The 16640-nt window shown below is 35.1% G+C and overlaps 3 protein-coding genes across 3 annotated transcripts; 2 read left to right on the top strand and 1 right to left on the bottom strand.

Annotated features, from left to right (window-relative positions):
• The first annotated feature begins 1404 nt into the window (after positions 1-1404).
• On the top strand, positions 1405-2780 carry LOC132057530 (uncharacterized). The gene is made up of 3 exons (XM_059450170.1): positions 1405-1681; positions 1798-2367; positions 2644-2780. Exons 1-3 carry the CDS (start codon positions 1405-1407, stop codon positions 2778-2780), a joined length of 984 nt encoding a protein of 327 aa, XP_059306153.1.
• Positions 2781-4138: 1358 nt separating this feature from the next.
• On the bottom strand, positions 4139-4669 carry LOC132057529 (ethylene-responsive transcription factor ERN3-like). Its single transcript, XM_059450169.1, has one exon. The coding sequence runs from the start codon at positions 4667-4669 to the stop codon at positions 4139-4141; it is 531 nt and encodes a 176-aa protein (XP_059306152.1).
• Positions 4670-10529: 5860 nt separating this feature from the next.
• LOC132055811 (calcium sensing receptor, chloroplastic) lies at positions 10530-15106 on the top strand. Its single transcript, XM_059447808.1, has 6 exons — positions 10530-10881; positions 11539-11784; positions 12416-12608; positions 13735-13876; positions 14532-14663; positions 14762-15106. The coding sequence occupies exons 1-6, from the start codon at positions 10639-10641 to the stop codon at positions 14988-14990; spliced, it is 1185 nt and encodes a 394-aa protein (XP_059303791.1). The 5' UTR covers positions 10530-10638; the 3' UTR covers positions 14991-15106.
• The last annotated feature ends 1534 nt before the right edge of the window (positions 15107-16640 follow it).

The raw sequence follows: 16640 nt of genomic DNA, 5'->3' as shown, positions 1-16640 counted from the left end.
TAATGCATTGGGAAAAAAACACAAAATTGAATTGATGAGAGAGAATTCCATGCAAATTTTGAATTAATGAACTTTGGGAAGAAAAGGTAAAAATGACATAAACCAAGAATAAGTTATTTAATTTAACGTAGATATTCACGTGGATTTATTGAACTACCCTCATTTGAGCTATTGTGGCTAAAATTAGTGTGGCACAAAAACCTCTCCGTTTTTTCTTTTCTTTTTGCATATGTCTATTTCGTTACCTGTGACGAGCTAATCTATCATATTGCACGCTTCTTCGAGTGAAAAAAAATAGTGTCCTCATTTAATGAACATAAAGATTTTGCTTTGAAAATAGTTTCTATGAAATGGTCCTTGACAAGTGGAGCTTAATTAAATGTTTGGCCCCCTCGGGAACATGATGCAATTGACAAAGAGGTGATAATGGACATGACAATAATAGCAAGATTGACATTAAGGGGAGATGAATAATTCCAAATGAATGGAGCAGACTGTGACAAAAACATATCCGTCACAGCAATATAATGACATTCTTTGATGGTGAAATGATATTTGTTTGCGTGCACCACATATACACCCCACTCGAAATTATGCTCGAAGGTTAATTAATGGTGCTTATGATAATTAAGAGATAACCTATAGTTACATGACAATCAATCCTTGATCACTCGGATTAAATCATAAAAAATAAAAAGATGCATCGAATTCATATCTCTCACTGAAATTTTTAATAATTCTTTTGGGAGGAGAGGACCCGTGAATTACAGAAAAAAGTAATAAGCGGAAGGCATTGATGACATTTGAACCCTACGTTTAAGCAGTACTTGATAAAGTTTCTAACTAACTGAAGTATATATTTGCTTCTTGGATTGGCAGTTGTGAGATGGCAAGAGATATATGTGCAAGGTGGGCGAAAATTAACCAAAAAAATGAAAAGTGGTCAGATGATAATTTTTGAACTTAAAAAGAGTTTTAAATTCCTCATCTTGTTTTGAAAATTGTATGTTGTGCGTTTGGACATTATTTGGTTAAAGTTGAATGTCTATTTGAACTTTGAAGTTGAAATTGGAAAAAAAGATTAAAGTTTTGTGAGGTGAAAATTGTTTCCGTTAAAATACTCTTCAAACCAGTTTCTAATATCAAATTCTTCATTTCTTGTTAAAGTTGAAATACTCATGATTCATGAAGAAAATTATGAAACAAATACTCCATGCATTAGAAAATTGTCTATGTCAAACGCTTAGGCCCAATGAGATCAAGAAACCTTGGACCAAAACTAGCTCCATTTAGTGAGTTCTGAATCCTGGCCCATACTACACCATCTTTATTAATGGTGAGTCCACTGTTCCTTTTGAGGCTGCTAAAGGGGACCCACTCTCCCCCTTCTTATTTGCCATCTCTATGAAATACCTGAGCAGATGTCTAGCTGGATTGGTGGAGAACAAAGAGTTTCATTTTCATCCCAAATGTGCAAAGGTGAGGATCACCCACATCAGCTTCGCCGATGACCTCTTACTCTTCACTAGAGGAGACCTGCCATCGGTTAAGGCTCTGTATGCTTGTTTTACTGAATTTTCAAAGTCCTCTGGCCTGCAAGCAAACCTTGGGAAGAGCTCAGTATATTTTGGTGGAGTCTCCCAATCAATACAACATGATATTCTGCAACACTTAGGCTTCGGTAAAGGGGAGCTGCCTTTCAAATACCTCGGCATACCACTATCAACTAAGAAGGTATCATTTATGCAATGGAAGCCTCTCATCGATAAGATCACTGTAGGCTATCATCATGGACAGCCAAAAAACTCTCCTACGCTAGCAGGGTGCAACTAGTTCAGACTGTCACATTTGGGATTCAAGCTTATTGGGCACAATTATTCGTCATCCCAGCAAAAATACTTAAGGTGATTGACGGTTATTGTAGAAGCTATGTTTGGTCAGGAGCAAATGAGATTACTAAGAAATCCTTGGTTGCTTGGACGAGAATTTGTATGCCAAAATCCACTGGTGGCCTAAATCTGGTGAACCTTCAGTTGTGGAATAAAGCTGCCATTGCAAAAACATATTGGGACTTAGCTCGTAAACAAGATAAACTTTGGATACGGTGGATACATGCTTACTACACAAAAGGGGCTACTATTCAAGATATTCCAATTCCTAAGCAATCGTGTTGGATGGTGAGAATGATTTTTGCTGCCAGAGACACTCTTGCTCCTTTAATGGACCACATCAAGCCCGAGAAGAGCATCATCAGACAGATTTATCTGCAGCTGCTAGGAGATAATCCTCCTATGAGATGGAAGAGTCTAATGTTCAAAAACTATGCACGGCCAAAGGCAATCTTTACTATGTGGCTTCATCTTCATGGTAATCTGCTGACTTCGAACAGGATAATCAAATGGGGCATCAAAATAGATCCTATGTGTATCTTATGCCAACAGGCTCATGAAAACAAAGTCCATCTATTCACTGCCTGTTCGTAGACAAAACACGTGTGGAAGAAAGTTTTAAACTGGATGAAAAGGGACATTGTCAACTGGCCAAATTGGGAGCAATACCAACACTGGGCTATTTAGCAGGCCAAAGGAAGAACTCAGAAGGCTACTATTTTTAGACTGGTTTTTACTAAAGTTGTGTATGCAGTCTGGACAGAAAGAAACTTGAGAATCTTCGAGCAACGTTTTCGGGACTGGGATAGCATTGCAAGAGAGGTGGCCTCTGTTTCAAGTGTAAGGGCTCCGCCAGGACTACAGCAAGCGATGCATAGTTATAGACTTTAAAGTGCTGGATAGTTTCTCTATAGGTTTTCTCCTTTGTGGACAATAGTTGAGATAGCAAGCTGTGTTAGCTGGACTATGGCTTTGTAACGATTTACTTGGTGATGGTGATTAATATACACGGTCAGTTAATTACCAAAAAAAAAAAAAAAAAAAAAAGAATCCTGGCCCATAAAAGCATGGACCTATACTTCGGGTCATTTCCACTTTTGTACCTATTTTGTATTGGCCTTTAACTTTTATCCTTCAAATAGGCTAGTTTTTATTTTTTTCCCTTCAAAATCGAACTTATGCCAAGAGGGGCATAAATTATGCATCATAATATTCACAAGCTAGCAAGCTCCCTTAAAGAACAAGTTCGATTTTGAGGGATAAAATTAAAGACCAACCAATTTGAAGGAGAAAAATTAAAGACTAGTCCATTTGAAGGAAAACCATGCCATTTTTTTGCTCTGATTGCCCTTCTTTTGGGGTGTTCTTTAATTTTTTCCTCTCAAATTGCTGGTATTTAATTTTTGTCCTTCGCTTAAAAAGATGGCCGAAAATATCCCGAGGTTCTAGGTTCGAACTCCCGCTCAGTAAAAAAAAAAAACAATAATTTCTCAAGGCAAGACTTTTGCAAAAAGTCTGCCGGAACCGGCAGACTTTTAGGCATAGCTAAAAGTTTGCCTTACAAGGCAAAGTCTGCCGTCTTTGGCATAGGTTCATAGAAACCTATGCCTTGCGAAAAAAATATCTATGAACCTTGCGAAAATATTACTCTACTGGGTTCCAAACCCATAGTCTCGGAATATTTTCAGCCACCTTTTAAGCGAAGGACTAAAATTAATGACCAACAAATTGAGGGACAAAAATTAAAGACCAGTCTGTACGAAGGACAATCGTGCATATTACCCAAACCGTGCAATTGTGCTCTTCTTTGTTATGACGTATGTAGCCCAATGGTTGATAGCTTTTCTCTTTGGCAGATATATTATGAATTTTACATTATTAACAGTCAAACAAAGGTCAAAAAACTCTAATGTTCTTATAATAAATAAATTTTAGCTAGTATACAGTAGACAATTAATCACTATATAATCAGTATGTACACTGATTATACACTTACTATACACTGAGTATATACAGAAAAACAAAATATTATAGCTTAGCGGGTGAATTTTAACTTAATGGTGACTAAAATGGTCAAAGATCCCAAAATATAGCTCACTAGTTTGGAGGCAGAAGCATAAAAGGAAAACAACAAATAAACTTTGGTATCAGAAAGTAAATATGTATTGGATTAAAACTGGTCTAAGCAGAAACAAGAAATATGATAAATTTTACTACTAAGTTATATCAAAAGGAGCTGTTGTAATCCATCATTCTTCTTCTTCCTCTTCTCTTCCAGCACTAAAAGAAGGAGCAACAATCACTGAAGAATAAACCTTTGAACTTCCCTGTAATTGGACCCCACAGATCTCTTCTTTATTTCGAACTTGATCTTCACAAACTATACTTTCTTGACTAAATGGTTCTGTTTCTAAACTTTCATTATTTTGACACTTTCCTGCAAGTTTCTTCATGATGGCATGTTTAAGAAGTTGATATAATCTTGGATTTTTTTCCAACAAGCTGCAGTTTTCTTCATGGGGTTTCTTGAAATTTGTTTTAGCATTTCTTCCACGAAGGAGACGTGCAGCACTATCATAAGCCAAAGCAGCTTCCTCAGCTTTGTCAAAAGTACCTAACCATAGCCTTAGTTTCTGTGAAGATTCCTTGATTTCAGCAACCCATCTGCCTGATGGCCTTTGTCTCACTCCAATAAATTTCCTCCCATCATTTGAGGAAACTAGCTTTGGACCTCTTTTTGTCACTTGCTTTTCTTGGATAATTTTGGATGAGCTTTCCATTCTATACTTAAGAGGGGAGGTTACCTAGAAAAGTGGTTTGTTTTATGATTAGGAGGATAGGGTAGCAGTGGTTTGTATATAATGGTGTGTTGGTTGTCTTTATTGAGTATTTTAGTAGTTTTCGAGTAGTTAAAAAATTATAAAAATCCAAAATGATTAAGTTGATAGTGAATTAGCAACCCCACCTAGTGCGAAGCAATCCCAGCTCCTTGATCTACAAAGTCACAGCTTCAATATCAGGACATGAATAGAATGTACATGTTAATAAATGTCCATGATTGCTACTGAAATACAACAACTTCTCAATTTCAAATAAGTTTGAACAGACTATAACTCTTCAATGACCACGTCACTCAGTTTAAACTCATGTCCAATTAATATTTATAAAGTAAAAATTAAAAAGTACTAAAAGTTCTCTACTGACATCTAGTACGGAAAATTAGTAGAGTGGGAATGAAGAAGAAGCAAGAGACCGTTTGCAAGGAGAATATCAAAGTGGAACATTAATTCTTTTTTCCACCGAAACTAACCACTTTGTATTACTGCATCACAATGGAACATTAATGATGTCACACATTCGTTGCATGTACTTAAATTATACATATTGATCACAAAAGTAAATTTTACACTATCAGTGCAATTTAAGAGGTCATAGCATTTTATTACTTTACTTTTCATGTTACCTTATTAAGCTTGTAAATAAAAAGTACTTGTTATTGTAGGCTAAGGTGCTAAGCTACAAGTGCTATTTGTCATGTGCTGTCATATGATTAACTTTAATGATTAAGGTTTAGTACAACTAATGCCCTGGGCATAGTACTTCCAAGAGGCAACAAACAAAATTAACTCATCAAAAGTCCAAAAATGAATAGAGCCTTTGTGTTTCTTCTGAATTAGACTTCACTCTCTCTCCTCTCAGAAAGCTGAAAAACTAATATTTTGCTGTTGTCACATAGTGTATGTCTTTGTTAGTCTCCTAGAACATTCTGATTTTAATACTCTGATACTTCAGTTCTCATCAATTATACCTTAACAGATGCTTACGTCAAAGTGCTTGTTGGATTTGTCATGCACTGTTCAAAATAACTCTCACATTTTAAAATGTCCTTGGTTGATCTGTGTTTCTCATGTTTATTGTTTCCATAATTCAAGATTTAGACACTGCTGAAATCTGGTTATTTTAATATTTATCAAAGAATACTATGTTCATTGTTCCACAGTATACTTACTGCCCATGGAAGTGGAATCAATCGAGATGCGCGCAAGTTGATCCGTACATCAGAATTTTAAAAAAAAATAATAACAAGCAGTTGCTCATTTTTAGTCTTCCCTACCTGTAGCCACAGCCATAAGGGATTTAGTATAGCTGGCTACAAGCAATAAAATTACATATGATGCTATCTTATATTCTATGTTTATTTAGTTTCGTGTTTTTGATAAAAACTTGCATTTCAGAATCAAGTGGGTGTTGATTGTGTTTTTCCTTTAACTTTTGAATTGGGCTAAACGAGCCAGCCCAATCAATTCAGATCTAGGTCTCAATTTGGGTCAATTTTGTTGGGCTAAAATAAATGGGTTTTGACCCAACATGATTGGACACTGGTCCATTTTATCTCCCAAAAGGAATTTGTATGTATACTACACGCACCTAGCTAATTAGGTTCAATGTCATATAACTCGTATGAATTAAAAATTTATTATGTTCAACTCATTGATTACAGAGATTAAAATGAGGAAGAATATACTATGTAGCCAGTGGGTGATTGTTGAAATATGTTCTACTTGCATGGTCAAGCTGGAAACCTTTACAACCTACAAGCATAAAATGTTGACTCATATATTTTCCTCAAATAGTAAAATAGCTTATGAAAAAAACATGTGAACTTTTAAACAATTCCCCTATATATTTCTCAGAAATTTATTAATTAAGTAAATTCTAAATGTCCTTGTATGCCGTCTGTAGAGTAGAAAACTTTTGATCATGTTCAACTCATTGACTACAGAGATTAAAATGAGGAATAGGATATGCCTCCTGTCGGTGATAATACAACTGAAATTATAATTGAAAAATAAAATGAAGAAATAAAAGTATCTTCAGGCTGAGGCGCGGATATCTCGCTCTCTTTAAGGAGATTCATGCCCACTGTAGCAACAGTTTACCGATCCAGCAGTAATCTTCCTAACTTGTCCGCTCCAAGATACAACAGCCCGACCACGTCGTACAACTCAATAAACTCTGGACAAGATGTTGAGTCCAAAGCTCCACAAAAAAGAACACCTTCCTTCAACTAAATAAACTCTCTTTTATTTTTCTCACTTTTTCAAGAACTCTCCAATATATTTTTTCTACACACCAGCGAAGGCCCATTTGGCTCTTCACTTGGCTAAGTCATGGAGTTTGGACCTCATCTGAGAGAATGAACAAAAAATCCAGATAATTACCAGTTTCAGTGGCATGGAAATGAAGCATAGCAAAGTGTAGAATGCTTATTGAGATTTCTAACAATAATCACAGTATCACATCTTTGTAATGCTGAGGTGAATAGCATTAGTTAATTTTAAGCAAACAAATTAACTTCTAAATTACGTATTGTTTCATAATGTATGAATTTAACAATAAAATTAAGGTAACAATCAAAACAAGCACAATACAATACAATACAATACAATACAATACAATACAATGGGTAACAACCGTCCAAACAACCTGTTACTACCTTTCTTATAGTGTGGTATGTCAAAGGTTACTACCAGCTATTCACTCTATAGAAAACTTATGAGCCTGAGTACATCAAAGATTATTAAACTACTGATATTAATAAACTTAGTTAATTTTAAGCAAACAAATTAACTTCTAAATCTCAGGACCTCTGAGATGATTGATAATATCTAACCAAAACAAAATTAGAAAAAAACCAGACGAAACTAAACCGAAAAAAGCGGAGTATCTAATCAAACACTAGCTAATTTATTTGACTCGATATGCTGTGATTAAAACCATAAATGTGTAAAGGAACATATAATGTAACTTATTTCAGTAGATTCAGCGAAGAAGAAGACATGGAGAGAGGAATATTATCGTGGATTGAGAGAGTGAGAAGATTACCGTCGATAGATGGAGTGAACTCAAACTGAAATAGTGAAAAGAGTGGAGTAACTTTTTTTCACTATTACGAATAAGTTTAGGAAAGCTTTTATATATGTTAAGGGTGACTTTTATTTATAGGAGAAGAAAGTCATCCTCGTAATGAATTGGATGAAAAGTATGGTTTAGTGGAATATAAATTGGTAATAATATGAAGAATATGGGTGAGTAAAAGGTTAGTGATTACAAATGTTACAAAAGAAATAATTGCCATTATTTGCTCTAATGACCATTAACGTGAGAACGAGTTACAAGGCATAATTGCCACTAACTGATGTGGTTTTAAGGCCAGTGTTTTAAAAAAGCGGGGGCGTAAGGCAGGGCATTTTACATTTGCCTCGGCGAGGCGTAAGCCTCCTAGGTATTTATTTTTAGTATTCGTAAAATATTATAATTACAATAAATATTTTTAAATATGTAAAATTACATTAAAAAAAAAACTGTAAATAAATTATAATAGTAACATTAGTATTTATATTAGTGAGGATCAATTCAAGTCAATGAGATATTAGTCATGTGTTTTAAAGACATTACCTAGGATGTTATCGTAAAAACTTTATTTAATAATATGAAGATTTGAGTAGTTTAGTTCAAACACTACAAGAAAGTATAGAAATGGCAACAAAAAATTTAATATTTGGCAATAACTTAGTTTTATTATTGGCAAATGAACTTTTTTGTTGCCATAGTACTGATTATTGTTGCAAAAAAGCATTTGGCAATTAAAAAAAAAAGTTGTTGCACGCCGTTGGGAAAAGTTTATGCAAGATTTTTTTTTTTTTTTTTTGCCAAAAGTGCATTTTGCAACAATAATCAATCTATGGCAACAAAAAAATGTTATTGCCAAATATCTTTTTTCTTGTAGTGAAAGTTTTAAAACCTAGATAGTGTTTTTTCTTTCTTTTGTTATATATATTTTGTTCTTCTTTTTACAATCTACAATTGGTAAAAAAATTTGGGGCCTCAAAAGTTTGAGGGTCTAAAACAAAAGCCTTACTAGCCTCACCCTTGGGCCACCCCATGCTTACAACTGGTAATTATATATAACATAATTTTACAAGTATAAACAATACAATGAAATAAAAACTATTATGGAATACAAATCAACTCTAACATCTTAACTTTTCAAACAATGAAAAAATCACAATTTCTTAAAACAATATTACCATCATGCTATTCATTTTATATCAATAAACTTTATCAATATTGTAATTAAAACGTTATTCCTTCATGAATAAAATGAATATTACTTTCAAATAGCGAAATAATAAAATATGATAATTTTGATATATAGGACAACAGACCAATGACAAGTGAATTGTAAAGATCGACAATGTATTTTTAAAAGATATATTAAGTGATATTTACCCTCACGATGTTCTCAAATAGTAAATATGCAATACTACGACTTGTTATTTGAGTTACACTCAATCTTCTTATTTCTATAGATGAAAAACCAATAAGTATCATTTATTTGTTAAAGAATTATGAGGGTCAACAATTTTAATTAAGGAATTTAACATATAATTTGTGTAAAAACTATTAGGCGAGCCTCGAGCGTTGGGCGTTAGACGTGTTTAGGGCGTACAATCAAGCGCTTAGGGCGTCAGTGGCGGAGCCATAATTTTCATCTAGGGGGTTCAAAAATTCTAAAAGGTAAACACACGAAGAAGTCAGGTGGTTCAACATTTACTCTCTCTCTCTATATATATATATAATAAAATAATTTTAACTTTAAAAATACACTGTAGTTTTTCGCCGACCCCCTGGAGCTAACATGGCTCCGCCCCTGTAGGGCGTAAGCCTCACAGGAACTAAGCCCGCACGTGAGCCTCGGGGCATTTTGCCAGTGCCTCGCCCCGAGGCGAGTCTTGAAACTGCCTTTTAAAACACTGTTTAAGGCCACAATATGCCTCTAAACGTGGGAATAGAGATGGCACAATTAGGCACTTTTAAGGCAGCACTTTAATATATTTATATAGTATTAAAATGCTCAATAACACTTACACCTCCAATATTTTGTACTTTCATATTGAACAAGAATTTCTTTCTTTTTTCTTCAGTATGTTTCTTTCTATTCATACTTAGGAATGTAATCACTGTATTTGTAACGAATCATAACGTCATAATTGAGGTTTTAATAATAAAATCATGTTCTTTGACAGTCAAGTTTTTGACTACTTCTTTAGGCTTATCTTTCTTAGTGACGCTTTTTTATTTTTGGTCTGAACTTTTAGCCTCTTCAACTTCTCTTATCGATCTCTTCTTCTCGGTATTCTTTTAAGTCTGGGTTATTAACGACTTTCTTATTCCACATTTCTCCAAAGTTAGAGGACCGAATTCTATTTTATTTCCTTATTTTATGGTGGATCTCATTTAACACAAGGAATATCTCTTTGTCCTAAATCCTGTGGTTAAAGCTGAAGTAACAAGAATCTTAAAAAGTAAAAGGAATGAAAGGTCTCAAAAAGTGTTGTACCGGTACTAACTTTACGACCCAGTACTACGCCAGTCCACATAAGCAAAATGTAGAAGGATGTGGTATACAATAGGAAAAAAAAGGGCCTACTTTCTCATCTTATAATCCACGTGTCACCATGATTATGGCTTCGTCAGAATTTTGTTATTACCACGTCGGATTGTAAGGACCAGTGAACACTCAAATCAAATTCAGCCGTTGAGCTGTTTCTCAAATTCTCATCACACATTGCCCATCATCTATGGTACCTAGCCTTATACGACAAACACCATAAGTTCATAACTAACTTCCAGCAGAAAGCAGAGAGACAAGACTCATTAAGCAGTGGCTAGAAGCTGAAAAGTGATGGCACTTAGAGCTTCAGCCACCGCAAAATCACCTCTTCCTCCCCCTTCTTCATCTCCTTCTTTTTTACCAAAAGTCTTAAATCTCCCTAAACTCTCTCAAAAACCACAATTTACTTCAAAATCTGTGTCAGTGTCACTACCTACATCGACTGCTCTTTTCCTCTTTCCACTCTTCACTGCGAACCATGAAGCCAGAGCAATCAGCTTACCCAAGGAAGATATCGTCTCTTCCCTTAATCAGGTACAAGTTTCCCCCTAATTGAATTTCTCCTCACATTTTGTTGGTTTTTTAACAACCCCATTTATTCAAATATGATTGTTTGGTCACTAGATGTAGTTTGTTGTGCTTTCTACCTTGTATTATCTAGTTTTAACTGATTGTCTTCTGTAATTTGCTTGCTTTCTTTAATTCTTTTAGAAAATATTTCATCTAATAACACCTGAGCCTCCCTTTTTTTTTTTTTTTTTTTTTAATTGTGATTCTAGCAGCATTTCCTGTTAGTTCTTGTCCTTAAATTTATTCATCTGATAGTTTTAACTTTTATTAGAGTTTAGTATTTTCTTGGACAGTTGTGATTGGGCGGAGCTAGCTTGAAGGGAGGGAGTTCAATTGAATCCTCTTCGTTGAAAAATTATACTGTGCAAATAAGGCAAAGCTAATTATATTTGTTACATATAAGTTGTTGAATCCATAGACAAAAGGGAAAGTTCTAGTAAAGGAGCAAAGGGGGTTCAGAAATTGCTTTAGGTCATACGTTCAAATCCCAAGTGTGACATCATATTCATTGGAGTAGTTGGTACAGGTCCATAAAGTTTTATGTTGTGTTTGTTGTTTGTGAATATATCTTATTTCGTGACATTTAGTTCTTAGCTATTCATTATAATGTTCCTTTTCCAGGTAGAATCTGCAGTTAATCAAGCTCAAGAGGCTGGTTCGAACTTCTTGGATACTGCAGGCCGAGTGATTGGGCCCGTGATTGATTTTGTCAAGCCCGGGATTGATGCGGCATTGCCTTTAGTACAGCAGGCAGGAGAGGTAGTTTTGAAGAATGCTTCTCCTGTCATATCTGATGCCACTAAGAAAGCCCAAGAGGCAATGCAGAGTGCTGGCATGGACTCTGAACCAGTGATGACTGCAGCGAAGGTTTGGCTATAAAAGTTCTTGTTTCACATGCTCTAAGTTAGTTAAATTCATCTGTGCAATGTGATTAGCTTTCCAGCCATCTGTTATATTGCTTTTGGACCAGAGAAATTTACTTAGAAGAAAGGGCTTTTTTCATTTTTGGCCCTTCGACTGAAATTACGGGTGCTAGCCAAAATGTAAAAAACTTACACACTGTTTATGTATATTATATGTATATTTTGTGTATAAAATATCTACATTTTAAAATATATATATTTATACTTAGTATAAAATCTATACATTTGCTGGCTATTATATATTTATACTTAGTATAAATCTATACATTTGCTGCCTATTATATATTTATACTTAGTATACAAATCTATACATTTGCTGCCTAATATTCTTTTGAGCAGTCCAAAAAATGAAATTATCCCTACAAGAAATAACATGGATGTAAGTCAAATGTGGGAGGACAAAGTATCTTGGTTGATAAAGCTCCTAGCTCTAGATATTGAACAAAACAGTCTTCATTGCTTCATTCTTATTTCTGGCCATGATAATGATATTCTTGGACTTTGCCCTGCTGTTGCTTTGAGTTTCATCTTTCTTTTACTTAATTTTTGGGATATAAATGATTGTTTGATTGCAGACAGTGGCTGATGCTGCTCAACAGACATCAAAGGTGATCGAAGGGGCCAAACCAATCGCCTCATCCACAGTTGAGACCATTTCATCAACTGATCCAGTTGTTATTGCAGTAGCTGGTGGCACATTATTCCTGGCATATCTCCTACTTCCCCCTGTCTTCTCCGCTCTCTCTTTCAGCCTTCGTGGTTACAAGGGTAATTGAATGGGTTTTCTTACTCCTGTTTATTTCCCTTAATCGCTTTAGATATTGAGATATACAGTCTAAACAAACAAAAACTCTAAAGCGTAATACTTGGAGCATTTAAGGATAGATGTAATACCCCAGAGGAATCTCCTAAAGTACACAGAAATAGTAATAGTTCTAAGAATAATATTTATATTTTATGGATCTTCTAGATGAACTCGGTCACAAGAACCAATACGTGCCAGTATCTATTAGAAATGCAAATACTCATTTGTCTGTTACATATCCATTCTATGACGGATACAAATGACAAAACCACATATATCATGTGGCTATTGGTCATGCATTTAAAACCAATTTGCTTTAGAATACTGTAAATTCCATTCTACCAGAATGTAGAAATAAGTAATTAGACTAAGATGATAGTATGCGAGTAATAGTTTTGAAAAATTCAATGACGTGAAGGCACTAATGATGCTTGTTTCTACATCTCTTTAATAGTTTCGTAGGTGGCACTACTCAAGTGATCACTTTTTCAAATAAACTAAAGAGTGCTTTCTCACAAGCTTCCCCCTTCCCATAAGAAAATTAAATTAAGAAGAAAAAGCGATACCACAAAAATATCAGACCATAACTAAGCAAATTGGCTTGGTAGGATGGATTATCCAGTTCCTTTCTGGTACCAAGAGATGTCTCCTGGGTAGCTGATATTTTTCTTCATCATGAGCGGAGGACGGAGGTGCCTTCACAATCCTTTTGATTAGCAGTGTCTTGATATCCAGTTATTTGCATTGTAGCTGTCTAGCCATTTTGAAATTAATTATTTTTGGAAATTGAGAAACTTGAAATTTCACAGCAACTAAACTTGTCTCTTTTCTGTAAAGAAAAGTAAGACCATACGTAATCAGATTGGCTTTAGGTTGGTTCATTTAGTTATTAACTTCTGCAACATCCTTCTGTTCCTAAGAATAGTGTCCTGAGTGACTGAAATCGTTATCGTACTAGAGATTGTGTTCACAGTTCATTTTAATAGCACTATCTTGATGCCAAGTAGTTGTTTGTAGCTTAGATACCCATTTTTCGTTTTTTCTGTCAATTTGGGAATTGAGAAACTTGATTTGGAATGTCATTTCCAGGTGAACTAACTCCTGCTCAAACACTGGACATGATGTGTTCTAAGAATTATGTCTTGATTGATATTAGAACAGAGAAGGAGAAGGGTAAGGCTGGAATTCCTCGTCTTCCATCTAGTGCTAAAAACAAGATGATTCCTATCCCGTAAGTTGGGTTTCTTCAAGTTTATATTCTTGCTTAGTGAATTGTTATCCTCTAAGAAAACGGGAACTATGCTCTATCATTACACGCATCATGTTGTACTTCCACTGTCATTCTAATGTTCCAAATTGCTGGACCAAGGAAGTTTTAGGACGCTACTCGCTCCATCTCAAAAACAAGGTTGTCGAGATAAATAGATTAGACTGACATGCATAAAGACTAACAGAAGTCTTATCTTTTTACTTAAGGATTAAGAAGGTTCTCTTAATTTCTTGAGAATTCTCCATCAGAAACATCATTGTTTTTTTGTTTCTTTTTCCCTCGACTGGGACTGAACCAAACATTTCCATTTTATTTATTTGTATCTTTTTCATTTTTCCTCACTGCATTCTACTTAACGGTAGCAATGGAGAATGACAGCTTACTCTCCAATACTCAAGTTTGGCAAAAGAAGGTAGTAGTACTGGAGATAAATTGACTTTTTATACTAGTGAGAAGTTAACAAGGTCCACGATACTTGCTTTCACCTTGTTTTTATGTTGTTCATGAAATCATTTATCTCTGAAAAGTTATCTGAGGAAGAAATCCCCTAGGGCAGATGTGAACAGAATCTTCAATATGTATGTTTACACTTATGCATTGTCCTGGTATGTTTCAGTTTGGAAGATTTGCCTAGTAAAGTAAGGAATCAAGTGAGAAATCCGAAGAAAGTGGAAGCTGAAATAGTGGCTCTGAAGATATCATTCCTCAAGAAAATCAACAAGGGGTCTAAAATTGTGATAATGGACTCGTGAGTTTTTCTAAATTTTCTTGTAATTTACTTGAACATCACACTTAATTCCTTTCTGGTCTTGTAGTCTATGTGCACTATCTGTTAAAACATTTCAGGTACTCTGATTCAGCTAAAACAGTTGCTAAATCACTGACGAGCTTTGGCTTTAAGAACTGCTGGATCATGACTGATGGCTTCTCCGGAGGCAGGGGGTGGTTGCAGAGTCGGCTGGGAACAGATTCATACAACTTTTCTTTTGCAGAAATCTTATCACCATCAAGAGTCATTCCAGGAGCAGCTAGACGTTTTGGTACAACAGGCACTGTCAAATTGCTTTCAGATTAACAAGTCTCCCTTGTAATGACCAACAAGTGACCATAGCATAGTTTTTGTAAGTTTGAATTCTTAAAGATAATCTATGTAATTCTTTGATCAGTTCTAATGAACTATCTTCTGCCTCAGTTCTTCACTTTGTTTTGGCATGTAACTGCATGCTTCCAAATTGTATTTCTACATCCAACATAAGAAGTTCAGAGATTCTCAACTCATCCTCATTAAATCAACCGGTTACCCCCCCCCCCCCAACCCCCCTCCCTGGTGCTGGTATGTATTTACCTAGAAACAACTCCGGGTCGGTTTTCATGCGGTCGGTCCTTGCCGTTCTCTTTCTTGACATTTCTACCAGGTGCCAATGTTAAACAAACCAATGTAACTACATTGGCATCTGTGTCTTATGGCAGAACTTCTTCAATCAGACCAGTTTGGCTTTAGGCAATTCAATCAGAGTTAGTCTACACCGTGAAGCATATAACCTTTGTAACCCTAAAATGAAGATAAAGAGGACACATACACGGTATTCAGTTACTGTCCTGCCTCTAACAAATCCTGACAGGGACCTAGATGGGGACCTTAAGGATTTAATTGGGGTCTAATTGTAAATATCAAAACTACAATTGACTATTGTTCTAAGGACTCAAATAGAAGGAAATAGGACTAGTAATTTGTAAATATTGACTGCTCAACCAACTTGGTCACCGGATTGACGCTCACTATTAGGAATACTAAAATATTACTTGTGGCACAGAGGGCTGGTTATTTGGTATGACAAAAACGATTTTCTCGGAAGTTAGTCATTTTAATGTTTGGTTGCCAAAAAACATTTTATATTTCTTATCAAAGCGAAAATATAAATCCTTCACCTTTTTTTGGAAAAAGTCATTTTCTTTCACAACAATCTCAATTCCTAACATCTTATTATTTCTCCGATAAGTACTTAGACATTGCTCTCAGTTTCTTATAGCAGTAGTTAAAATTTGGCTTAATGCATATGCAGCCCCCTAAACTTGCACCTTTTTTTCATTTTGGCACTTCAACTAAGCGTTATTCCTATTGAATCCCTGAACTCGTCCTCAAGTGTGTCTATCAAACACAATCCGACTTACATAGCAAACTTTGCAATAGGATAGAATTATTATTTGTATGCGCGAGCAGATATCCAGTTAGTTTCATTAGTGTCATTTTCTTACTTAATTACCAACTTCCAGTTCATGTGCCACGGTTTTTTGGTTGATCATTGATTGAACTGATTTCTAATAGGTGTTACTGTTTTGTTGCATCAATAATTGAAAATATTCTAAAGATTTTGTTGCGGGGTATCTGATTTAGTAATATAAACTACACGGGGTTTAAACTTTATAGAAGATAATCTTGTTTGAAGTTTCTGGAAATGAAGAAAAATATATGGAATTTGGGTTTAAGATGGTCCATTGAGCGGATGGCTAGTTTTGTAATAGTGTGCTTAAATAGTCAAATAAATGGGTTCATATCTACTATTTGAAAAATGTTATTTAAGTCGAATTGTGTTTAATAGACACATTTGAGGACGAGTTCAGGAGTTCAATAGGAACAACGTTTAGTTGAGGTGCCAAAATAGAAAAAGGTGTAAGTTTAGAGGGCTGGACATGCGTGAAGCCTTAAAATTTTTCTAAGAAAGTG

This window comes from Lycium ferocissimum, chromosome 5 (assembly GCF_029784015.1).
Source record: "Lycium ferocissimum isolate CSIRO_LF1 chromosome 5, AGI_CSIRO_Lferr_CH_V1, whole genome shotgun sequence".
NCBI classification, from domain to species: Eukaryota; Viridiplantae; Streptophyta; class Magnoliopsida; order Solanales; family Solanaceae; genus Lycium; species Lycium ferocissimum.
The sequence above is the reverse complement of the archived record's forward strand: the minus strand, read 5'-3'. Positions and strand labels throughout refer to the sequence as shown.

Coding starts and splice junctions, on each gene's coding strand:
- LOC132057529 (XM_059450169.1), bottom strand. CDS start 4,669: ATGGAAAGCTCATCCAAAATTATCCAAGAAAAGCAAGTGACAAAAAGA.
- LOC132057530 (XM_059450170.1), top strand. CDS start 1,405: ATGAAATACCTGAGCAGATGTCTAGCTGGATTGGTGGAGAACAAAGAG. Junction 1,682..1,797: donor TCTGCAACACTTAGGCTTCG/GTAAAGGGGAGC, acceptor CATCATGGACAG/CCAAAAAACTCTCCTACGCT. Junction 2,368..2,643: donor TATGTGGCTTCATCTTCATG/GTAATCTGCTGA, acceptor TTGTGTATGCAG/TCTGGACAGAAAGAAACTTG.
- LOC132055811 (XM_059447808.1), top strand. CDS start 10,639: ATGGCACTTAGAGCTTCAGCCACCGCAAAATCACCTCTTCCTCCCCCT. Junction 10,882..11,538: donor TCGTCTCTTCCCTTAATCAG/GTACAAGTTTCC, acceptor TTCCTTTTCCAG/GTAGAATCTGCAGTTAATCA. Junction 11,785..12,415: donor CAGTGATGACTGCAGCGAAG/GTTTGGCTATAA, acceptor GTTTGATTGCAG/ACAGTGGCTGATGCTGCTCA.